This window comes from Macrobrachium nipponense, chromosome 4 (assembly GCF_015104395.2).
Source record: "Macrobrachium nipponense isolate FS-2020 chromosome 4, ASM1510439v2, whole genome shotgun sequence".
Classification (NCBI taxonomy): Eukaryota; Metazoa; Arthropoda; class Malacostraca; order Decapoda; family Palaemonidae; genus Macrobrachium; species Macrobrachium nipponense.
In genome coordinates this window covers 134,840,922-134,867,910 of record NC_061100.1, presented here as the reverse complement: position 1 = coordinate 134,867,910, position 26,989 = coordinate 134,840,922, and the positions used below count along the sequence as shown (strand labels likewise).

General features: G+C 41.5%; 1 protein-coding gene across 4 annotated transcripts in view; it reads right to left on the bottom strand.

Annotated features, from left to right (window-relative positions):
* LOC135211204 (uncharacterized) overlaps window positions 1-26,989 on the bottom strand; it is a 180,539-nt gene that overhangs the window by 69,979 nt on the left and 83,571 nt on the right. For all 4 annotated transcript variants that reach the window (XM_064244434.1, XM_064244432.1, XM_064244433.1 and 1 more), the window contains 2 exons: window positions 12,550-13,016; window positions 7,963-8,151 (listed from right to left, as the gene is read on the bottom strand). In XM_064244434.1, coding sequence (XP_064100504.1) covers window positions 7,963-8,151; window positions 12,550-13,016 — 656 coding nt within the window. The remainder of the gene's footprint in view (window positions 1-7,962; window positions 8,152-12,549; window positions 13,017-26,989) is intronic.

Sequence of the window (26,989 nt, the reverse complement as noted above, 5' to 3'; positions counted from 1 at the left end):
CGTAATAACGTGGATAATTCAAAATAGAGCGTAAAAATAATAAGGGGTGTTCTAGGTCCTATGGAGACCAAGAACGAACAACATGCGGCAGACCATGCTGCCATGCTTCCAGCCCCCACCCGAGAACGTATCTATACCTAAAAAACGGCAAATACCGTCTCGGGGACGGAAAAAAAACTCTCTAACCGTAAATACTGAGTACTTAACTTAGCTGCTGCGATAGCTGCACGCTCCATTATAGAAAAAAATCCACCGAAAGGTGCAAAAAACCAAAAAACAGAGAGGAAAATTCGCACTGTGTGGCTCCTGGCGCTAACTTTAAAAGGATGGCCACTAGAGGCGCAGCAGTCGCAAGCATGGGATGGTGTAGTAGTAGTACGAGCTGCTCCCTCTGTGGGACGGCTCCCCTCTTGGAGGGTTTTGTAGTGGGAGATTTCTATTGGCATTTGGCTCGTGGTAGTGGTCTCACTCGCCTAGTGTTCATACCGACACCCTCCTAGAGGGTGAGCGAGTCAGTCATACTGACCTTTTTCTTTATTTTATTTATTCTCGGTATGTGTTAGTACATTTTACCCTAGAAATAATAGATTAAAGGATATTTCGCGCAAGCGACACGAGCTGAGCCCAGAAATGAGAAATGCTACAACCTTCAAATATTTTTTGTTATATTGAGCATGTTTTTGCGCACATTTTCATATATAAAACTCTATAAAAAGAATAATATGAAAAGGCACAAATATTAGGAGAATGTGACCTACGCATTTCGGAGATTCGCTGCCGAGAATCGGCACGCGGAGCGAATAAAAGTTTTTTTTCAAAAATTCACCATAAATCGAGATATTGTTCTAGAGACTTGCAATTTGTTTTAAAGTGAAGAGAAATGATTGAATATTACTAGACTGTAAGATTTTTATGTTACAAATGCGTTTTTCGACCATTTCGGTTGAGTCAAACTTGACCGATCATAGGCTTTTTCCTATTTATCGTACTTTATGCAAATATTTCAAAAATGAGAAATGCTACAACCTTCAAATATTTTTTGTTATATTGTGCATGTTTTTGCGCACATTTTCATATATAAAACTCTATAAAAAGCATAATATGAAAAGGCACAAATATTAAGAGAATGTGACCTACGCATTTCGGAGATTCGCTGCCGAGAATCGGCGCGCGGAGCGAATAAAATAGTTTTTTTCAAAAATTCACCATAAATCGAGATATTGTTCTAGAGACTTGCAATTTGTTTTAAAGTCAAGAGAAATAATTGAATATTACTAGACTGTAAGATTTTTATTTTACAAATGCGTTTTTTGACCATTTCGGTTGAGTCAAATTGACCGATCGTAGGTTTTTTCCTATTTATCGTACTTTATATGCAAATATTTCAAAAATGAGAAATGCTACAACCTTCAAATATTTTTTGTTATATTGTGGCATGTTTTTGCGCACATTTTCATATTATTAAAACTCTATTAAAAAGCATAATATGAAAAGGCACAAATATTAGGAGAATGTGACCTACGCATTTCGGAGATTCGCTGCCGAGAATCGGCGCGCGGAGCGAATAAAATAGTTTTTTTCAAAAATTCACCATAAATTGAGATATTGTTCTAGATACTTGCAATTTGTTTTAAAGTGAAGATAAATGATTGAATATTACTAGACTGTAAGATTTTTATGTTACAAATGCGTTTTTCGACCATTTCGACTGAGTCAAAGTTGACCGATCGTAGTTTTTTTCCTATTTATCGTACTTTATATGCAAATATTTCAAAAATGAGAAATGCCTAAAACTTCAAATATTTTTTGTTATATTGTGCATGTTTTTGTGCACATTTTCATATATAAAACTCTATAAAAAGCATAATATGAAAAGGCACAAATATTAGGAGAATGTGACCTACGCATTTCGGAGATTCGCTGCCGAGAATCGGCGCGCGGAGCGAATAAAATAGTTTTTTTCAAAAATTCACCATAAATAGAGATATTGTTCTAGAGACTTGCAATTTGTTTTAAAGTGAAGAGAAATGATTGAATATCACTAGACTGTTATGTAATTTGCTTACCCAAAAACCAATACCAATTATTTATAATATATAATATATATATATATATATATATATATTATATATATATATATATATATATATATATATTTATTATATTTATACATATATATATATATTTTTTTTTAAATATATAAAATAAATATATATTACATTTTTCAATTCTGGTACCAATACATAAATAAAAGGAATGCAGGTGACACTTCTTTTCGCATACAATGAAATGTCTTATTATTATTTTATCATGCACAGATACGGATATATAAAAAATTGTAATAAATATAAAAATAAATATAAAATAAATGCAGAATACTCACTCGTAATCCTGACTCTTCGTTCTATTCTTGTTTTCTCCCTCCTCCATTGAAGAGTCTTGCATTTTTTTCCTCTCGACATGACGAGGTACAGGTGGAGGAGGGAGACGCGCGCCCTTACTGCTGATGGACCCGGCGGCCCCGTGCGCCCTCCACTGTCGGTTTAGGGGGCGCCCTCCAATACATGACCTTAGTGTGGTACTTACGGTCACAGTCCCCTATCCTGCAAAGAACAATTTTGCAGAGACGACAGAAGAACCGGGTGTCTCTCCTTCTGCCATTCATATGGCACACCCGGCACCATTTCTGCCTTCGCCCTTCTAAGGCCTCCAGTATGTGATCCCCTGGCTGCAGCCGACACACAGGGTCCACTACCCGACGGATGGCGGGGCCGGCACCAAGAGGGGCGTCGTCAGCAGGGGTGGCGGCAGGTCGACCAAAGTTGGCCCTCCTATCTGCCCTTTCCGCTAGGGGCAGATCTGCAGCTCGGGGCAGGGGGTCAGTGATGGAAGGCCACTCATCGGGATCGAAGTTGATGGGGGCATTCCCGGCTACCTCTAGGAACTGTATGTGGGACAACCTCGGAAGATTGTCACCGCGGTACCCACAGTACAATATGTAGGCATTTTGGAGGGCCAACTGAAGGATGTATTTGAGGAGCTTCTGGGTCCACCTTCTGGTTCTCCTGGCGAAGGGATAATACTGGATGAGCTGATCAAAGAGATCAACTCCTCCCCTGTGCCTGTTGTAGTGCCCAATGACGGTAGGAGGCTGGACACGAAACTCCTCAAACACAACTCGGCCCTGTCGACGTGTCTTCTTCCGCTGTACGATCTCTTCTTGGATGGGTTCATGACTCCTCGTAATCATGGGGACGAGTCGGACACCCTTCCAACAGATGACGAAGACAGCGCCCTTCCGCGCCACTCTGTCTCCCTTCTTGTTAGGTGTTGCGGATGACTAGCGTACCTCTTGAGGGAAATCGGGGCCCCATGCACCAACCGAAGGGTACCACTGACGTGCATACCAGCTTCATACAGTTCCTGGGCCAGGGATACCGAGTTATAATAATTATCCATAAACAGGTGATATCCCTGGTTACAGAAACGTCCCACAAGACTGAATACAGTGTCACGCAGCGTGGAGAAGACCCCGGAATACACTGAAAAGTCCACGACGTATCCAGTGTTGGCCTCAGTAATAAGAAAAAATTTCACTCCATATTTCTTCGGCTTCTTGGGGTTATACACTTTTATACTAAGACGTCCTTTGTAAGGCATCATCCCCTCATCCAAAGAAAGGTTCTTTCCAGGAACCACGAGATTTCTACACCGATCACGAATGTATTCCAACACTGGGCGCACTAAAATGAGGCGATCACTGTTATTCCGGGGTATGGCCCTTCGGTTGAAGGCGTTCAAATACCTGTCCAACGCCAGGAAATTATCACGGGACATAGCGCCAGGCACATTGGGCATACATAAAAAATAATTCCTCCTCCAATATTGCCTGACGTCGGAAGCAGGTGTCATACCAAAATAAATGTGGAGCCCCAAAAAATGCGCCATGTCAATGAGGTTGCAACCCTGCCAGTAATAAGACAAGGTCGTCCATAGTTCATACCGGCAGTACCGAGCGTAGTCCACCGTCTCGTGTACCAGGTATTCCAGCAATTCCCGCGTAAGGAACAGCTGGATGAACCCCAAAGCAGTCAGGGGTACTGGTACGGTGAGCCCAGGGGTTGCCGTGAAGGGGTGCATGTTAGGAGGGGTGGGGTCCTCCGTCCACCCCTCGTCACTCTCCGACGACCGACCTTCACCTTGGCTGGTGAGACGAGCCGACCTTCTACGTGCCCATGCGCGCGCACGGGTGCGGGCACGATATTGCACACTACCCTCTCCCATTGGCCCATCACCCTCACTTAGGCCTTCGCTTTCAGTATCGTCCTCCGCAATGAAACTAGACCCCATATCCCCATCCTCCCCCTCCTCAGATTCCCCCTCATATGCACTGAAGCCACTGAATTTGAGCTCACTTTCGGGATGTGAGCCTCGAATGGACATTGGGGGCATATATTCTTCCTCACTGACATCGGGACTGATGTCCTCATCACTCGATGACCATCCGCCATCAAAATGAGGACTTGCGACATGTTCCTGATCAAGCTCCGAAAGATACTCGTCTATGTCCCTTGGTTGGAGGCCTCCCAAATGCCTACGAATGCCCCTAAGGACGCCCACATGCATACGATGTGATCCTGAAACACTTTCATCCACACGTGGACGCACAGAACGGGCTTGAGGCGCGGGGTCATGCTGGGTGCTTGGCCCTTCGCCAGCATCTAAGTCCAAAACTCTCCTAACACGATCCCTTCCGACGGGTAAAACGCGCCTTTCGCGGTTCACACGTCTTTGAGACATCTCTACGAATGTCCTGTAGCAACACAAATGTTCAAAGTCTCGCACAAGTCCAGAAAAACACGATTCCGACAAAAGTTCGCTCGCGGACGATGCGCCGCTGATGCTGACTGGAGCGAGAAGAAGGCATTTCGCGCATGCGCACTTGGGTCACGCTTCCAAACAAAACAAGGCCTTGATCCATGAACTCCCACGAGAGACAAAAAATGTTGACGTAAAATACGTCCAGTCGGCAGTAAAGGGTTAAGGCAATTATTAACTGATGACTTGCACAAACCATAAGCCCAGTAAGTTGAACATATATGCAAAAGTGCTTAAAAAATCACTGTAGATGCACGTGACTTCATAAATAAGCGAATACCACAGGAAAATAATAGTCAGAAATCCAAGCACTTTCGTCTTTACTCAGACATCGTCAAGGAGTTAATGAAGTACAATTGGAGATAAAGGTCTCAGGTACAAAACAAGATCAAGAATACCAGATGGTTAATTCTCAAAAGGGTAAAAATTAAAAGAGATAATCCAGGATTATCGGGTATCACACGGTCACAAACCTAACCGAAACTACAAAGTATCTTTACAGTCCAAAACATGTAAAAACTGAATATATTAATTTTGTTGCTTATCTATCTACAACTATTTTCATAATGAAAGCATCAAGTTTAAATAAACCAAGACTTAAATTTAGAACATTTCTATTATTTGACTTGATGAAACAAGATTCAATGATATTCCCTTTTAACTGTGTCATTACATGGGATTAAGGCTCTTGCTTGACTCCAGTTAATAGGATGGTCTAAATCTCTCATATGTACGAATAATGCATTCAATATTTGCCCAGTTCTCACAGAATATTGATGTTGCTTGAGACGTTGTGAAAGAGATTTACCGGTCTGTCCGTAATAGACTTTATGACACTTTTTGCAAGGAATTTCATATATGCAGCCTGGAAGATCTTTAGGAGAATTTTTTATTATTAAACTCTTGACATTAATATTACTGAAAATAACATTTATGTTAAATAGCTTTAAAATTCTAGGAATATCTAAAAACCTTTCATCATAGGGTAATTTTAGAATGTTATGCTTACTAAATTCAAGTTTGTCATTAGTTTTTCTAGCTCTTTGCCATGCCACATCTATAAAAGTCCTTGAGTATTTAAGTTTCAATGCAATATCATAAATAGTTTCAATTTCAGCGTCAATAAACTGCGGGCTACAGACACGTAAAGCCCTTAAGAACATCCCAGAAAAAACCGAGAATTTAACATTTTGATGGTGATTGGAGTAGTAATGAACAAGAGGCAATGTTAGTTGATTTTCGAAAGACTGAAAAGGTGAAATTTCTATCATTTCTATGGACAGTTACATCAAGAAATTTCAAATTACAATTTCTTTCTTCCTCTACAGTAAATTTTATAGAAGGGACTAAATTATTGACGCTGAAATTAAAACTATTTATGATATTGCATTGAAACTTAAATACTCAAGAACTTTTATAGATGTGGCATGGCAAAGAGCTAGAAAAACATTTTATTTAACTAATGAAAAACTTGAATTTAGTAAGCATAACATTCTAAAATTACCCTATGATGAAAGGTTTTTAGATATTCCTAGAATTTTAAAGCTATTTAACATAAATGTTATTTTCAGTAATATTAATGTCAAGAGTTTAATAATAAAAAATTCTCCTAAAGATCTTCCAGGCTGCATATATGAAATTCCTTGCAAAAAGTGTCATAAAGTCTATTACGGACAGACCGGTAAATCTCTTTCACAACGTCTCAACCAACATCAATATTCTGTGAGAACTGGGCAAATATCGAATGCATTATTCGTACATATGAGAGATTTAGACCATCCTATTAACTGGAGTCAAGCAAGAGCCTTAATCCCATGTAATGACACAGTTAAAAGGGAATATCATTGAATCTTGTTTCATCAAGTCAAATAATAGAAATGTTCTAAATTTAAGTCTTGGTTTATTTAAACTTGATGCTTTCATTATGAAAAAAGTTGTAGATAAATATAAGCAACAAAATTAATATATTCAGTTTTTATTCAGTTTTTACATGTTTTGGACTGTAATGATACTTTGTAGTTTCGGTTAGGTTTGTGACCGTGTGATATCCGATAATCCTGGATTATCTTTTAATTTTTACCCTTTTGACAATTAACCATCTGGTATTCTTGGTGTTGTTTTGTACCTGAGACCTTTATCTCCAATTGTGCTTCATTAACTCCTTGACGATGTCTGAGTAAAGACGAAAGTGCTTGGATTTCTGACTATTATTTTCCTGTGGTATTCGCTTATATATGCAAAAGTATATGGTCTAATTGAATGTTATATTCAAGAACTATTCCTGGAGAAATATCCAGCTTGATGATACTCTGAATTAAATAAACAAAAACAAGACTCATCCTACTCAAAGGCTATGAATGCATTCCAGTGGTTGTGTAACACTACCGAAATCCAGTGATATAACCAGCAAATAAGAACAAGCTTCTGTAAGCACTTGATGTTAAGTCAAACGTGGCAGAAAACAGAATGAAGTGCTTAACTAAGTTGTTCCTCATATTGCCATTGGGGGACAGCACCGTATACCTACACTGAGCAATCGAAGCTCTACCTGCAAAATTTGAATTAGGCTGCTATACATGGAAACTAATGGCTATATAATTACTGGGTAAGTCTCATATACAACATGACATTTATATTCCTGAAACTGCTAAGTGCAACTCAAGTCTCTGGCTTCAATTTGATATGGAGCAGACCGTTTACCATCTACATTATACCAGTTTTATGTCTATACTTAGACAAATGTTTGACTAACCAACACTCGATTAGCACCATATATACTTGTTCATACTTACCTACAAACTCAACTTGAAGACACATTCTAAAATGGTTTTTATGCATAAATCTTAAATATTGAAATATCCCTAATTTGTGTTCACACGATCAAAATAATCTAACTATATAGTACATACGTAGTATTGTTCATGGAGCATTGGCTACTTGAAAATGATCATAATAGAACAATTTTTTTATCAATAACAAATTCTCATCATTTATAACATGTATACTGTATTATTTGGCCACTGATTACTAAAATCATTCCAATTTTCCTAAAATACCTGCATTCACAATTCCTGGTAAACTTACTTGAGTGTTATGATGTGATGGGGAGCATAACTTTTGTCAAGTATAAACGTTACATCTGACACAAAAGTCTCTATGGCAGTTTCTTGGGCAGGAACTCGTACATATATTTGCCATTTGTAACGCATGGCATCCTCAGCATCCCTGCCAGTCTGAGGTGTCAGGTACTGGTAGGTATTGCCAACCACAATTCTGGAAAGGTTGAAAATAGAAAAAAATGCATCTTGCTTTCCTCTAATCATTTCAGACTGATTATTGCAATTTCCATGAACATAATTGAATCAAAGTAATGGATTCCAACAACCTACAAGATGATAAAGGAGGAGAGCCTGGTTATCTATCATCATCAATAGTACTATGGGTCCACATACAAGGAGGAATACCTCACCATATGAGGGATCACTAACAAACAAGGAAGAACCCCAAGTACCCCTTACCAGATGATAAGCCTCAGGATCTCTAATAAGCCCAATCCAATAGTACCACTCGTAATGACAAACAGCACTGTGTTCAGAGGACCAAAAGGGATGTACATGAACATACAGCATCAAGTAAATTCACATGGCAGTACAGATGTGCAAACCGTGTATGTTGGCCCACAGAAACCAGAGTCATAGGTCAACACTGTATGGGTACCCATGAGTGAAGGCACCCTGGTCATACATAATACTAATTTTCATTCCTGGGTCATAGACAACTAAAATTGAAATCTGACATTTTTCCATAAGCAGCCCCCGGGTTACGACGGGGGTTCCGTTCTTGAGACGCGTTGTAACCTGAAAATCGTCGTAAGCCAGAACATCATCAAAAATCCTAAGAAAACCTTAGTTTTAATGCTTTGGATGCATTCACAACTATGGAAACTGCATTCTTATTGCATTTTTCATAAAAAACCTTCAAATATTGATTATTTTGTATTTTTGGTGTCATATTTCTTCTGCCAGATCCGCATTGTAGGTGTCGTAACCCTGGAAATAATTTCTGATGAATATAATTGAAAAGTGCCTTAACCTCAGAACATCGTAAGCTGAACCCGATTATGGAAAAAATGCAGATTTCTACAAGTCTACATGTGCATTATATAATAGACTTGTAGATTTTTGGTGAAAGACTGGTGAAGTTTCATTCTATCAAATTTCTATGAAATTCATTCTATAATAATCTTCATCCTGTGCTTTTTATCATAGAGAACAGAAACTGAAACCTTGAAAAATTTGTCATTTTTTGCATATAGTTTTGGTTAAAATTCAAGTAAATTTTACTTTCACAAATTTCTATCTGACTAAATTTTCATCCTCAGAGTGGATAACAAATACTGATCTTCACTTTTTAGCATACAGAACTGAAACATTCAAAGGTCTGGCATTTTTACCATAAGCAGACCTGCAGATTTTCATTGAAAATTCTGGTAAAATTTCATTCAGTCAAATTCCTATTAACTAAATTCTATGACTAAATCTTCCTTATTAATTTATATTTTGCATAACTAACAAACCTGGGGTGTTAACGCAAGAATAAATCTTCAAGTGCCAGCTGAAAACTGGTAAAAAAACATAAAATTGTAGAACAAGGTATTGGTGGCAATGTATTGTGTGACCCCAAATTTTAACCCGTAAAAAATTAGTTTATCATGTATCTTGCATATCAAAGTTCTTTTTTGAGACCAAATTAGAATATACTAACCTCTTTTCCTCCATCATTTCATCTATCCAATCTTCTGCTTAAACACTAAGTTAAAATGTCAAAGCAAATTATAAAAGTATTGTTGATGATGTTAAATTCGTTGCGTAAACGCGTACAGTGGACCCCCGTATTCGCGTTCTCCAGATTCGCGGACTCACACATTCGCGGATTTCTCTTGGGAACGTTTACCCGCATTATTCGCGGTATTTTTCTATGATAAATATCCACAAATTCTTGGTTTTTTTGATAAATTTCATCATAAAATGCACTTTTTGTGATAAAACTATTAAAAAAACAAGGCATGAAAATTTTTAGTGGGTTTTTCTTGAGTTTTAACTAAGAAAATAGGCTGTTTTTAGCGTTTTTATAGGGGTTCCAAACATTCGCGGGTTCTAACTATTCACGGGGGGGTCTGGTACGCATCCCCCGCGAATACGGGGGGACCACTGTACAGCCATAAACAATCAAACAAAAAACAGCTGTTTTGCTATAAACAAGCTAATCGGATAACAACAGCTGTTTTGCTTGCATTTCAACCTTGTACGATAGTAAAAAATTACAGTGGTTATGTTACAAATACGTTGAGCAGAATAGGGCACATATATTTTTACATTATACCCTAATTTGTAATGGAAAAAAGACTGGGGAGGAAATACTGCACACTGCTAAATTTAAGCTGCCAGTTGTAGCTGAAGCTGAGAAAACAATGTTCAAGCTGCCAATGACTAAATTTGGAAAAGAAACCCACAAGATTATTGAGTATAATTTGTTTACTTGTAAGTATTTACATAATATTTTAGTTAACACCTGAGTACTCACAGGCCCTATCTGTGGCTGTTTCTCAAGAGATGTGTAGGTTGTCAGACTGGGTTAAGGCCCAGCAGTCTTCTGGAACTTCCTGTTAAGCTGTCATTTATGTGATGGCTGTCCTGGTTTCCAATCTCTTGAGAGTTGTTAATCCCCTCTTGTCATTCTGATATCCTGAGCTGATGGGCAGTGGGATTAACCCTTGTGGTAAGTGAATGGTCACCATTGGTCTGTTGGGCAGAAAACCTAATCTCCAGGTCATAAGGGTTAATCTTAGCTTATTTTAATATTAAAGAACAGCTTATGGGATCTAGTAAGGTGAAACCTTTGTTTCCTTCTGTTACTTTAATTTCTCTGATGATTGCTCCTTCCACTACCCTCCTATGACTGATGTTATTTTTTTTGTATATAAGCCTACTGTTTTTAAAATCCATCCTATGTTATAGCACTCCCCTGCAAGTTAAGCTGTAGTGCCCTTCTGTGTTCTTAGAAACCAAAAATTTAAGAATCATTCCAGGATATAAATCTATAGTTCTTTAATATCAAAAAAAGCTAAGATTGACCCTTCTGACCAGTAGATTAGGTTTTCTGCCCAACAGACCGATAGTGACCACTCACTTACCACAAGGTTAATCCTATTGACCATCATCTTAGGATATCAGAACGACAAGAGGGGATTAACAACTCTCAAGAGAATACAAACCATGACAGCCATCACATAAATGACAGATTAAGAAGTTCCAGAGGACTGCTGGGCCTTAACCCAGTCTGACCACCTACACAGCTCTTAAGAAAGGGCCACAGATAGGGCCTGAAAGTACTCGAGTGTTAACTAAAATACTATGTAAATACTTACAAGTAAACATGTCATATATACTCAATACTAATCTTGTGGGTTTCTTTTTCTATCTTCATAAGAAAACTGAAAGAAGTTTTTGTAATGACTAAATTATCATGCATGGGCAATGTGGATGAAACTCACATACTCTGATATGCCATCAAACTAGACCGTAAATAAAAATTTCAGAGAAAAGTGGAACTACTGGACATGAAAGAACACATTTTATTGTTGTTTCACACCAATAAAAGGTAAATACATACATCTCGTATTATGTTGACATCAAGTGAAAATAGCGACCGGAATCTGTTAGCTTTTTACACAAAAACACATCCTAACGCCATCTATTATCGAGAAAATTAACTAAAAATAGTTCATGTGACGAATTTCGTAAAAACACTGTGCATATAACAATAATTAACCTTGTCCCATATATAAATAGATTATCTTGAGTTTCATATACACTAACTAGAAACACAAAAATTGCTCTGAATTTAGTTAAATACGCCGAATAAACTTACCTCATAATTGCCCTCATCTGATTTCCAAACCAAAACACTGATCATTATGTTTGTGTTTTGTAATGCAATAGCAATATGAGAATACATACAATATTACAGGATACAGTGAAGTAAAGCATAAATTTTTATAAGATCCATGGAAAAGATGCATAATCGTTATGTTTGCATTTTATAATACAATACCAATATGTGAATATTACATAAGCTAATTTTATATCTTGTGTATGATGCGACTACCTCAAAATTGGCTTCAAAATTAGGTCTTCATAGTTGCAAGATATGCGAGGAGTATATATGCTATACATGCAGTCCCCGGTTATCGGCAGATTCAGTTATCGGCAATCCGGTTTTATGGTGCCATAATAGGCCGAGTTCCAGTTATCGGCGCCATGAGGCACCAATAATAGAGCTATGGTGCCATAATATACTTAGCAGAGGTGCCATAAGGGCCATTATAGCGCCATAAATCGCTGAGTTTCGGTAAACGGAGGTTTTCACTTATGGGCACATCCCTGGGAATGGAACCACTGCTGATAACCAGGGGACTATGTACCTGTATTACACTATTTTCTTACTGATTGTCCCAGTTTTCAAAACTTACAAATCAAGTCTAGTGCCAACTAAAATGCTACCCTACGCTAGGACTTTAAACTCTACTAGTACATACTACTATAATAGACATTTTCTGTTAATGGACACTACAAACACCAAGATGAATTGAATTCAACTGACAATACATACCTTCGCTTACTCTGGAATTTCTGATGACGTCCCTGTGCAATTATCTGCGAGTCAGGTGGTTTTGGTGGCAGGTATTTTGGGCTTGGGGGTCTTGACAACTCTAATTTTTTCCCTTCATTTTCTTGTGTCTTGTCCTCATTCCTTAACATCGGTTTATCATTAGTATCAGAGCAAACAAGTGTATCAGGTGTCTTGCTAATTTCAGAATTTAATGAAAATTCTGAACCTTCACTTTTGTTTTTTCCTCTACTTGAACTCTTTTCTCCACACAGTTTTTGTCCATAGCAAGATACATCTTTTCTACATGCATCAGGAGCAATTTGACTTGGTGCCTGAGAGTCTAGCATTGGGAGATCTTTTTCTGAGGATCCTGATGCAACATTGCACACTGGGCCTTTACCCATGTATTTCCTGACAGCAGGATGAACTTCATAACTTTGCTTGTCGGTGGCAGCACTTGATACAAGCTAGGGGAAATAATAAAATAGTAAATTCAGGTTTATTTAATGCACATGAACTTACCAAAGGATATGAAACATTTGTGACCATATGTTATACCTTCATTTCAGCATAGAGATCTAAAGATTATTTTTTATTCTTCTGTTTTAAGCAAAGCGTAACTGAATTAATATACATAAAATATGGAAAAACTGTCAATACTGAATTACATATTTAATTTTTACTTTTACAATACACTTGTGCTATATTTTTTTATGACTGATCCCTGCTGAGTAAGAATTAGAAGAATGGATCTTGGATTTAAAGTTGGTATACATTGCTGGTCTTAAGATGCACTAGTATCAATTAAAAACAATTTAACCCTTGCATGGTTGCACATACACACAACAGAATTTTAACATGGAAAAAAAATACTCTAATTCATACCCATCCACCCGACCATCAAGCAAAAACATGATCAAAACAGTGTCAGTCAATGCTGCAATTCCATTTCACTAAAGTAAGTATATTTATTAGGTTATCATGAGAGAGAGAGAGAGAGAGAGAGAGAGAGAGAGAGAGAGAGAGAGAGAGAGAGAGAGAGAGAGAGAATTCCATACCACACTAAGAAACTCCCATACATAGCTGAAATGGGCACAAAAACACAAGTTCCCTCTCTCCTCTATTATTTCTCATTTTCTATGTCTTGGTTTTTGTCATAATTTTCATGGCATACAATAATGAAAAAATAATAATTGATAAAGCTAGGTCATCACTCCCAGTCCAGACTAATGTCCATTTAGCACTACACACTGAGCAGTCGGGTACATAAGTAATCATAAATGGTTCACAAGTGAAAACATAATTAAAGCAAAGTGTCAGGTGATACTACATTTTAATTTCACTACTGTAAGTATTAGGCTATCATATGAGAGAGAGAGAGAGAGAGAGAGAGAGAGAGAGAGAGAGAGAGAGAGAGAGAGAGAGAGAGAGAGAGAGCAATCAGGCATTCAATACTGGACTAACAATCCTTACATACCTGTAATGTACACACACAACATTCCTTCATATAGAGCACTGATAAAGGGGCATTTTAGGAGGTATAAGCTAGGGGGAGGGGAAGGGGGAGCGCCAAGGGCTGGCAAACCACACTCCTGCTTATGAGCTTTCATAACTTTTATTGGCTCAAAAGAAACGTCATATACACTGTTGTTTTGTTTATCGCCTAAAAGTGGTTGATAGAGATGTCATAACTGTCACTGGATGATAGAGATATGTCACGATTATGTCATAGAAGTCTGGTTCTCTAATTGACTGCTTATGAAGAACCAATGCACCAGCTCCGAGGCATGCTCTACTGCTTTGCACAGTTGCGTTTAATTTATTATTGAGTTTTAACCTTTAATGGATGGATACCCTCATATGAGTAGCAATTGGAGATTCACTCGTGGTGAGCATCAATATTACACACCACTGATTTTGGGGAATCGGGTGGGACAGAGGTTCCATTACTTCTATAGCCCATAAATTTACTAATGGCAACTTTTAGACTGGCTCAGCTTGCTGATTCTAGGTGTCTCATGACTTAATTGTGTACTTAACATCAAGGAGACATGTACTGCCTCTCTCTCTCACATAACATCTTTTAATATACTATATTAGCTCATAAATATACCCATGGGTTGCTGTTTGTTTTAGTGCTCATCTTTTATGATAGTAATCAATTATACATAATTGTAATTTTGCAAAGAAATATTAGAAAAAATATATATATAATCCAAATAGTTGCGGTATCTTTGATCTCAGTAAATTTACATAAATATATTACAACAACTATACTCAGAATTTGTTACTGAATTTCGTTCTTATCTGTTTTGATATTGTGTGAGCTGTAATTATTATTTAACAAAATAAAGTAAAATTGTTTATTAAAAAAACATGTATAACTTGGTAAAATTTACAACTGTCTTGTAAAAGAGGCAGCACAAGGGTTTGTAAATAGTCTTTTTCAACTTCTTTTTGAAGGTAGGGAGAATTTTCTAGAATTTCTTTCTTTTTACACATGTGCATTTGCATATCTTCCTCTTGCCATTGATGTATTTGTTTCTTAAATTGGCCAACCTCAAAATTTCCCTGGCCTGGGGTGCTGCATGCTTTTTTCTGGGCTCAGTTCGTGTCGGCCTGTGAAATAATCCTTAAGTTCATTATTTCTAGGTAAATAACCTAATAATTACCAGAGAAAAAATAAAATCAAGAAGATGTCAGTATAACTGACTCGCTCACTCTATACAAGAAGTGTCGGTATGGTAACAGGGGCGAGTGAGACCACTACCACGAACCACTTGCCATTTAGAACTTCCCACATCAAAATCCCCCACCTGAGAGAGCCGATCCTAAAAGAGGATGCGCCCGCTACTACTACTAATACCCACGCCAAGCGGAGTGCAGCGTCTCTTGTGGCCATCCTTTTATTTTAGCTCATCACAGACACACGCGTTTTTTCTTCACTTGTGTTGTGATCGCTTTTTTGGATTTTTCTTCAAGATGGAACGCGCTGCTATTGCCACGGCTAAGTTAAGTACCCGAAAGGTCAAGAATTTGTATTTTTGTCTTCCAGGGACCAGTATTTTCCGTTTTTTAGGTTACATACGGTCACCCGGTTGACTCGTGGTGGCCATGAGCCCGCCTCGTGTTGTTAAGATTTCCCAGTCTTCCATACTGGGACGTCTTTCTTCCATTCATGGGTTCTTATTATGCGTTCATCTGTTTATTTACATCGTATTTTAGAATTTAGGAATTCACAGCCCATACCGTTGTCACCCAGTTATCTCTATGGTTTAGGTATTTAGGGCTATAGTGTGTTTTTCCTTAGTCCAGCATCCCAGCTTTTGCTCTTCATCGGCTACGGCTGGCTCCGAGTAGTCGACTGGTCTTTGGATCGGTTCGCCTTCTCCTGGACTCCTGTCTCTCTCACTCGTGTGTTCCTTCCATTCTTTTACGATGTATTTATTTATTTATTATTACCATTATCCAGTGTTATTTTATTTTTGTTAGGCTAGCTTTTAGGGCGCCTAGTACCTAGGCTTTATCTTCCTTCGTGTTCATTCACACTTGGTACAGTTGGGTTCGCGTGGTCACTAGCCTAGTGGTTGTGTTGCTTATCGCCCCTTGGTCCACCCTCGATCACGTGTCCCACTGGGCGCCCTACCCTACTCCCTTCCCTCCCTTTAGCGAGGTAAGGGGGGGATCTGGCCGGGCTCTCCTCGGTTGTCATGGCAACCAATTGTCGCCTCCCTCCCTCTCTCTCCGAGGGGGCTCCGGGAAGGCCCGGTCAGCTGGGAGTCTGGGTGACCAATTTGTAGTTTCGGGTACCGGGGTACTCCGATGTGTAAGGGGGTTGGGGTTGGCCACCCCCCCCCCCCCCAGTCGCCTCGGCCCTCTCCGGTGTGTCTCGTTCGCTCTCCCCACACCCCTATTTTCTCCCACGACGGACGGAGCCCCTGCTCAATGGCCGGGGGCCCCTTCGGTTGTCGGAATAGTAACTGGCTCCGCCAGCCACCGGGGTAGGGGTCTACTAGTGGTCTCAAAAGCTTGCCTACTACTACCTTCTTTCCGCTACCGGAGGGGAGCTTGCTTCCTTACCCGGGCACTCCTCTAATAGTCGGAAGGAAAGCAAGTCTTACACCCTGTTTGTAGTATACATGCCCTTTTTATAATTTTATTGTTATTTTAATATTAACTGCCTCCGCCGTTCTCCGTCGTGGTTTTTCCTTCACTAGGGCTTTCTCACCACTTCTGGTTGCTCTCCTTCTCCGTCCCCGGTGCACGCCGGAGACCTCAACCAGATCGCCCTAACAACCACATGTATTGCGGTAGAGGGCTAGTTTTAATATAACTTGCATACTCCGGCATGCAACGGAGTTCACGTTAGACTGTAAGTGTGTATTCTCGATACTCATGTATCCTTCCACTTACAGGCTACCAATTGCCAGGAACCGGGCTGCAATGCAGTCCTCCATGACCCCTGTGGCCACGAGGAGTGTAGGACCCACGCCCCGTGCGATACTACCCACGGCGAACTGATCGTCTGGCACCACGAGGCATGTACCATATGCTACGACCTCGTGAGTCAGCTTTTGGATGGGGTAAGTAGGTTTCAAGGTAATTACTCTCTCCATTATATATCTCTAATACCTTAGTTCTAAGTCTTAGTTGTAAGCTATAGCTCCGCCGTTAGAGTCTTCATTGGTCCTCTCTTTCAGGCTGCCGCTGTAAAGGAAGTCGCTCTGGCGACCCTGAAGGCTTGGGTAGGCGACTTCGGCAAGAACGCCGCCAAAGGACAGCCATACATCCTTGATAAGAAGTTGGCAGTCCAGATCTTCCCCGGAGGGAAAGCGACAGGATATGTGGACCCCGCCACAGCAGCCCCAGCCATAGCTTCTATTCAGCGCGAGGTACAGCAGGCCTTCGGGAACGTATCAAGCCAGGAAACCGTGCCGGACGTCGCCACTTTGGACATTAATATAGAGCCAATGGCGGTAGGTGTTGAGGATTTGTTGGTCGAGGTAGGTACTTCGGGCGCTCAAGGGTTTCCTTTGGGCGCACCTGGATCTTCTTCTCCTGTTCCTTCCTCTTCTTCCTTCCAAGGCTTCACGGGATCTGAAATCCCTACTCCTTCGCCTGCTGCTTCTGTGCCTCCTAAAGTGAAGGGACACAGAGAGCAAAAGACCCTCCAGAAGACGACGCCCAAAAAGTCGTCGTCTTCCTCCTCACGTAAGTCTTCGGCATCCTACTCCGGAGCAGTGAAGGCTAAGTCTGACTCTTCACATTCGAGAGGGTCGAGAAGCAAAGCTTCTAAGGAGAAGGTCCGCGCTCCGACCGAGCCAGTACCATCTCCGGTAGCTGCCGGATCCACTCCGGTGACTCCTGCCGGGATCGCGGCACCTAGTGCCTTTGACCCCGCCATCTTCTCGGCAGGAGTCCTACAACAAGTAGGAGAGATGGTTGGATCGCTTGGGACGAGATTTGAGCAAATGTTTGCTCAACTCTCTAGCAGCATCAACCAGTCAGGTCAATCAATTCAGGATCTCTCTAATCGTGTTCTAGAACACGATAATCGCTTTGCTGGCCTGAACCAGGCTCCTCAGGCTAACTTCCCGGTAGGAGGTACTGGTCTGGTCCAGTTACCGCCTCATGACTCTCTTCCGGCCTTCTCTATGAACAATCCTTGGAGGGTAGCAGCCTATGCTCCCTTCAAGGATGGTATGATTTCAATACCGGAGTGTGGAACAAGAAGGATTGAGGACTTCGAGTTCTACCCCCCCGGATTGACTCAGCCTTTCATAGGATATGCCAGGCTAACACAGACAGCGCTCAATAGGGAAGACAAGATCCCTAGGGAGACTGTCTTGTACACTAGAGATCATGCCCAAAGAAAGTGGGTTCACTGTCTGGAGGATTGGGATTGTTCCAATACCAAACTCCAGGCCTTCAAGAGTCCCTTCACCATTTTTGCCACGGAGGAGGAGGCTTCACTCCCCTTTACGACAAAGATGGTGGAGACGACCCTTCATGCTGTTTTGAAGGATGAACCCATTCCACAGCTCAGGGAAGCAGAGCCAACATCTCCTCTCTTCCCTGCGTTTGGAGAACTTTGGGAGAACCTACCGGCCACTTTTACAGTAGGAAAGCTGAAACCGGACTGTGCCATGGATCAGTTCGGTGAAAAGCTTCCTAGACTGCCTGATAGTCTCATTCTGGCAGAATTTGATGCAAGAACTAGGCTAGGGAGATCACTTAACTCCCTAGTCATAACGGAGATGGCTGCTCTTTCATACGCTACGGAGCCTCTATTCAAGATCCTTGCTAAGTCCCCAACTTCAGTCGGTTCAGGCAGATGCTTACGACTTCTTCATGGCTAGAAGAAACTGTCGTAAGCATGTGTTGCAAGAAGCCACCATTCGAAACGAACTGAATAGGCTTCTTGCTTCCAACATGTGGGGTGCGGACTTGTTCCCAGAATCTTCTGTGAATGAGGTGCACCACGAAGCTTCAAGGCTTAACCAAAGCCTTAGAGCTAGGTGGGGTATCTCAACCAAAAGGAAGCAGGAGAACCCCCCCTCTTCTGGTAAAATGCTGAAGAAAACCAAGAGGTTCCAGCCATACCAAAAACACCAGCAACAGCAGCACTTTGTCCAGGCCGTCCCAGTTACCCAACCGGGTCAGCCTTCGACATCAAAACAGAACCAGCCTATTCTCTTGCTATCCCCTCAGAATCAGCCCTCAACCTCGTACACCGTCTCTCCGGCTTTCAATTCCATGTATGAAAACCAGGCCTTCCCTACCTTTAATAGGTTCTCAAGGGGAAGCAGGGCGAGAGGTAACTTTCGCCAGCGAGGTTCGGGAAGGGCTGCTAGCAGGGGTAAACACTTCAGAGGAGGACGTGGAGGTCATCCCACACAGCAGCAGTGAGACTCCCCAGGTAGGAGGGAGGCTGTTCCTCTTCCGTCACAGGTGGGGGTTCAGCAAATGGGCACAGAGCATCGTGTCCAAGGGATTAGGTTGGAGTTGGATCAAAGATCCTCCACCAACCAAATCATTTCTTCAATTGCCGTCAAAGGAGTTGACAGATTATGCAGAGGAGCTCCTTCAGAAAGGAGTTGTGGCGAGAGTCAAGCATCTAAAATTTCAAGGGCGCTTGTTCAGCGTGCCAAAGAAAGGCTCATCAAAAAGAAGAATAATCTTAGACTTGTCCCAGCTAAACTCTTTCATTCGCTGCGACAAGTTCAAAATGCTGACCATCTCGCAGGTACGGACCTTACTTTCCCGTGGGGCCGTCACCTCCTCTATCGATCTTACAGACGCATACTATCATATCCCCATCGCGAGGCACTTCCGCCCATACCTAGGTTTCAAACTAGGAGACCAGGCATTCTCTTTCAAAGTGATGCCCTTCGGACTGAATGTAGCCCCCAGGGTATTCACAAAAATAGCGGAAGTAGTAGTTCAACAACTGAGATCACAAGGGATAATGGTAGTAGCGTACCTCGACAATTGGCTGATTTGGGCACCAACCGTCGAGGAATGTCTCAGAGCCAAAAAGAAGGTAGTTCAATTTCTGGAACATCTGGGGTTCCAGATAAACAAAACGAAATCCAGATTCACTCCGGAGACTCGTTTCCAGTGGCTAGGCATCCAATGGGATTTATCCTCCCACAATCTGTCAATTCCGGTGATCAAAAGAAAAGAAATAGCCAAGTCAGTGAGGCAATTTCTCAACAACAAACAAGCTTCAAGGAGAAACCAGGAAAGAATCCTAGGTTCCCTCCAGTTTGCTTCAGTGACGGACGTCCTTTTGAAGGCAAGACTGAAAGATATAAATCGAGTTTGGCGCTCAAGAGCAAATGTCAAATCTCGAGACAAGTTGTCAGTGATTCCACAAATCCTTCGCAACCAACTTCGTCCATGGGCGAAGGTAAAGAATCTGTCCAAGACAGTTCCCCTTCAATATCCTCCTTCGGCGTTAACTATTCACACAGACGCCTCCCTAACCGGTTGGGGAGGATACTCTCAATTCAAGCAAGTTCAGGGGACTTGGTCCACTCAGTTCCGCCAGCTCCACATAAATGTGCTGGAAGCAATGGCAGTTTTCCTTACCCTGAAGAAGCTCCTTCCTCCAAAGAAGTCTCATCTAAGGCTAGTTTTGGACAGTGCAGTAGTAGTTCACTGCATCAACAGGGGAGGATCCAAATCCAAACATGTGAACCATGTCATGATAGCCATTTTTGCCCTAGCGAACAGGTACAAATGGCACCTATCATCCACCCACTTAGCAGGGGTAAGGAATGTAATAGCGGACGCCTTGTCCCGTTCAGTCCCTCTGGAATCAGAATGGTCTCTAGACGTCAAGTCGTTCCAGTGGATATGCCAGAGTGTACCAGATCTCCAGGTAGATCTATTCGCCTCACAAGCGAACCACAAGCTCCCTTGCTATGTGGCCCCCAACCTGAACCCTCTGGCCTATGCCACGGACGCCTTGTCGATAGATTGGAATCAGTGGAGAAAGATCTACATCTTTCCTCCAGTGAATCTTCTCTTGAAAGTTCTGAACAAACTAAGGACTTTCAAAGGTCAAGTAGCTCTGATTGCTCCAGATTAGCCAAAGAGCAATTGGTACCCCCTGCTACTGGAGTTGGGCCTCCGACCTCAACGGATTCCCAACCCCAAACTATCGCAAGCAGTACAAATGAGGACTGTGTTCGCTTCCTCAGGAATTCTCGAGACCCTAACTTTATGGACTTCATGAAGTTTGCGGCTAAAAAAGATGCAGATATTGATCCCCAAAACATCCTCTTCCTAGAATCAGATAAGAGGGAATCAACTATAAGACAGTATGACTCTGCCGTCAAAAAGTTGGCATCTTTCCTAAAGGAAACAGACACTACAACCATGACAGTTAACTTAGCCATATCTTTTTTCAGGTCCTTGTTTGAAAAAGGCCTAGCAGCTAGCACTATTACCACTAATAAATCAGCTTTGAAGAAAATCTTTCAGTTGGGTTTTCAAATAGACTTAACAGAATCTTACTTTACGTCTATTCCCAAAGCCTGTGCTAGACTTAGACCTTCTGAGAGACCTACTTCAGTTTCATGGTTTTTAAATGACGTCCTCAAACTAGCCTCAGACACTGTCAACTCGTCTTGCACATTTATAATGTTACTTAGAAAGACGCTATTTTTACTAAGCCTGGCCTCAGGGGCCAGAATTTCAGAACTGTCGGCTCTATCCAGAGATACGGGTCATGTAGAATTTCTCCCTTCAGGAGAAGTTTTGCTTTCCCCGGATCGCAGTTTCTTAGCTAAAAATGAGGATCCTCTAGCAAGGTGGGCACCTTGGAAAGTCATTCCTCTTCCCCAGGATCCCTCTCTCTGTCCAGTATTGACCTTAGGAGCCTTTCTGTCTCGGACATCCTCTAGATCCTCAGGTCCTCTTTTTATGAGAGAGAGAGGTGGCACCTTATCAGTAAAAGGAATCAGACAGCAGATCCTTTACTTCATTAAACAAGCCAATCCTGAATCATTCCCGAAAGCACATGATATCAGGGCAGTAGCTACTTCTATTAATTATTTCCAACATATGAATTTTGAGGATCTTATGAAATATACTGGATGGAAATCACCGACAGTCTTCAAGCGTCATTACCTGAAGTCCTTGGAATCATTAAAATTTTCAGCAGTAGCAGCGGGAAACATAGTTTCCCCTGACTCTGCACAGTAGTTATAGTTGAAGATCCAGGTCTCCTTTCTACCTACCTTGTCCAACATGTCTCACCCTACTGTTATGCTCTACATGGTCCTCTAGCCTTAGCCGCTAGGTTGATATTGGTGGACTGCCCCTTATTTTTTCGCTAGGGACATCCACATAATGTACATATAAATGTGTTTCAGTGTTTCTACCCTTATTTTTATGCTACGGCAGAACACAATAACTTTTGTATATTTTGTATATATTAAACTAGTTTTAGTGAATCTTCTTGAATATTTATTTTGATACCATTGTACTAAACTGCGCTTTTCCTTTATTATATTAAGCTAGTTTTAAGTACCTTTATGTTATAACTTTTGTATCATAACTTTTGATTCACTTATATTATACTCTAATTTTATTTTATAGTTTCATTAAGACCCTCCATTGTCATCTTGGCTGTTTCTCTGGTACTATTTCACAGGCCGACACGAACTGAGCCCAGAAAAGGGATTTTGACGAAGGAAAAATCTATTTCTGGGTGATTGGTTCGTGTCGCCCTGTGAAACCCCCCCTTTTTTTTACCCACCCTGCAGGCCAAGATGGACATCTTTATAAAAGGATGGCCACTAGAGGCGCTGCACTCCGCTTGGCGTGGGTATTAGTAGTAGTAGCGGGCGCATCCTCCTTTAGGATCGGCTCTCTCAGGTGGGGGATTTTGATGTGGGAAGTTCTAAATGGCAAGTGGTTCGTAGTAGTGGTCTCACTCGCCCCTGTTACCATACCGACACTTCTTGTATAGAGTGAGCGAGTCAGTTATACTGACATCTTCTTGATTTTATTTTTTCTCTGGTAATTATTAGGTTATTTACCTAGAAATAATGAACTTGAGGATTATTTCACAGGGCGACACGAACCAATCACCCAGAAATAGATTTTTCCTTCGTCAAAATCCCTTTTCTGGGCTCAGCTGTGTCGCTCCCATGAAATATGTCTGCTTTAGCACTATTTCTAGTAAAATATTGCTATGATACCAGAGAACTGCTAAATTGGACATGTCAGAAGCTTCTGACTCGCTCACCTATATAAAAGGTGTCGGTATAAAACTGGGGCGAGTGTTAAACACTACCACAGCAACCCCTCTAATTAGCCTTTTCCTCATCAAAAGACCCTAAATACGGGGAGCCGACCCATAGGTCACACCTAGCTACCCCGTTGAAGGCATCTGTGATGTCATACTTTTCGATAGCCATATCGTGTTCGTACGTTCGAATATAGCTATTTGTTCTTTTATTTTTATTCTTGGTTGCGGATCGTCAATCTACCTCTTCACCCAAGTTAAGTACTGGTTCCGCCCTTTTTCAATATTTAGAGAGTGAATTTGCCTTTATTTAGGATTTTATTAGGCGTCACTTATAAGTAGCGGGCGGGCGGCAAGTCGCCTTTACGGCTTACCCTTGAATTGTACCGATTTCGAGTGGTCTTCCTCTCTGCTTGTAACATGTGATATTTCAGTACATATATTTATTTATTTCTTGGGTGGCAGTTTTTAGTCGATCCTATTTTCGTTTATGTTTTGTTATTTTCATTATTTTCATGTTTTTCACGGGGGTCTTCATTCGAGAACGTTTCTTTGTTTCGTGCTTCGCCGTTTATTCACCGCCCCCCCCCCCCTGTTATTTTTAAGTTTGGTTTATTTCATTCAAGAATTTTCCCTTTTTTCTTTTCGTCAGCTTGAGTTTCTTATCGTTTTGTTAGTAGGCAAGTAGTTTTTCCCTTTTGCGCCCACCGTTATCGAGTGGCCTTCATTGCGGTTTTATATTTTACGTAAGTTTATTTTCATTTCCCCCGTGTTAAAGCATGATTTTCTTTTAGCTTTAAGTAATTGATTTTATTTTGTCTATGTATATGTTGGATGTTAGGTCGGTTAGCCTACATAGGCTATGCCTGTGTTTCCCTCGTGATCTTTTATTTGCGAGGGTACGCTGCTCACGTGATCGTCACCCCATCAGCCCTCCCTCCCTCCCCCTCACGTGGGGCCCCCAGTAGTTGGGTGCTCCTCTCGCCTCGGTTGTCGCTGACAGCCGTTCCCATCAGCGGAGGGGGGGTGTAGAGGGTCCTCCAGGACCTTAGGTTGGTGGGTGTCGCTTCTCAGCCGACCGCCTCCGGAGTTGATGATTGCTTTGCGTATGCAGCCTCGGCTTCCGTGGATTTGTTGCGCTCTGCTTCTTTCAGCTCCCGGAGCTTACATCCATCCGCCTAAAACGTTCCCTCTCCGCATAAGGGGGATTTAGATTTTGGCTTCTCCGGTAGTCGTTGAGGGCTATGTTTACGGAAGTTACTCTTCCGTAGGCGGAGATATTATATTTGTTATTTTAGTTCTCTTTTTTTTTTATTTTCTTTTCTTTTTGCCACGGAACTTGCGGGTTCATGTGGCCGTCCCGGGCCGGGTTTACTCCGTGTACCCCCACCCCGGGTCATCATCAGCTTCCGGGTGGTTTTATTTCTTACACAGTCCCCGGGACGTAAATATATGAATGGTATATATATATATATATATATATTATTAATATATATATATATATTTTCCTTTTCTTTTCTTTTGGCCACGGAACTTGCGAGTTCATGTGGCCGTCCGGGTTACTTCGTGTACCCCCCACCCCGGGTATCACAGCTCGGGTTGTTTTAATTATTACACAGTCCCCGGGACGTAAATATATGAATATATATATATACATATATATTTTTTATATATATATTATTTCAGTCCTGAATGCTCCGGCATATGACATTATTATCATAATAATCCTAATAAGTTTGTGCAATTGTTCTTATATATTATTGCACTTACAGGCCACTCAGTGTCTGGTTGCCGGTCTACAGGATCCGTGCAACCATGATGTTTGCCGGAACCATGCCCCGTGCGCAGTATTGCTTACCGGTTCCGTAGTCTGGCATCACGAAAACTGCTTTGCCTGTTACGACTTGTACAACAGGTTACCTGTTCGGTAAGTTACCGCACTGCTTGTTCTATGCATATTGTGATGGAATTATATTACACTACTTGTGTTAGTGTAAAAAAAAAAAAAAAATAATAAATAAATAAATAAATAAATAAAAAAAAAAAATAAAAAAAAAAAAAAAAATTAAAAATTTCTTTAAATTAAATTACATTAATTAATCAACATATGTAAGCATAATGTTCAAAGATTTTACTCGAAATTGACACATTCCTTGCATTACAGACGGAGCAGTCTGTTAAGCATGCTGCACTCTCCACCCTCAAGATCTGGGTTGGAGGTTTTGGACAGAACGTAGGGAAAGCTAAGCCTTATATTCTACCTCAAGATATGGCAGCCTTCCCAGCCGGGTAAGCTGCCGGATACGTTGACCCAAAAGTCGCAGCACCAATTATCAAATCAATTCAAGATTCAGTTATGGAACAGCAAGAGGCAGAGTTGCCGGACCTTGGTTTGGAAGTAGTCTCACTTGAAGTAGTGAGGATTTGCCCGTTACACTAGATATGGTTACAGGTAACAGTGTTAATGAGGCTAGCCTAGTTGGTCACCGGGGTCTTTCCTCGAGTGACTCTGATTCTTCCTCTCCCTTTACTCCCAATTCCTTCATGGGTTTCACAGGAGGTTTGCCCCCTCCCAGGTCGCATTCCTTCTCTGTGATTCCTAGATTAAAGAGAAAACCTTCGGGTAAAACCTTGCTTAAGAGCCAATCAGACACAAAGCCAAGGCCTGGGCAGGTCCCAGAGGTTCATACACATATTAAACCTAGGCTGAGATTTCTTTCTAAGTCTGCAAATCCAAGTCCCATCCCTTCAACGTCTTGAGATCGGATACCTCATAAGGTACCGTAGGGAGGGCTGGAAGGTTCCCCTTTAGTCGGCAAAGACCTGTTCAACACGAATATTTTAAATCAGGTCAGTGGTCTTGCTAGCTTAGTCAGTTCAGTCGCAGCAAGGTTTGAAAGGGTGTTTTTAAAAGTTTAGGTGCACAGGACTCCCTGATTGCAGGTCTCAGACAGGAGTCGGCAGTTCCGGCACCTCCTAGTAACTTGGTGCAAGGTCAGAGCATGCCTGACGGGTCCACGCTCCCTCCGTTCCACCCTGGTGATCCTTGGAGGGTAGTGAACTTGCGCTCACGTTGTTCAGCGGGATGTTGACTGTAGAAGGTTGTGGTACACGTAGACTCGAGGATTTCGAGTTCTTCCCTGAAAGGTTATGGCCACCATTTATAGGTTATGTTACGCTTATGGAGGCAGCTTCGATTAGGGAGGACAAGGTCTCCAAGGGGACTGTTATCCTTTCTAGCAATCAGGCTCATCAAGTATGGATATGGAGCCTAGAAGTGGATCTGATCAAATACTAAGGTAACAGCATTTAAAAGCCCTTTCACGATGTTTACGTCTGATGACGGGAACTCCTTACCTTTTACATCAAAGGTAGCAGGACTTACCCTTCAGGCAGTGACTCGGGAAGAGCCCCAGCTTAGCGAGACAGATCCCACATCATTGCTACTCCCAGGTAGGGAGAATTTGTGGGAAGTTTGCCGGCTACATTCTCGGTAGACAAGCTTAAGCCAAACTGTGCAATCAACTTGTTTAGTGAGCGCCTCTGTCAGACGCACTGATCCAAGCTGAATTTGATGCTAGGACACGTCTTGCAAGGTCTCTTAACTCTCTAGTGATGACGGAGACGGCGGCTCTGGAGTACGCTCATGAACCGCTGTTTAAGGTCATTGCCGAGTAG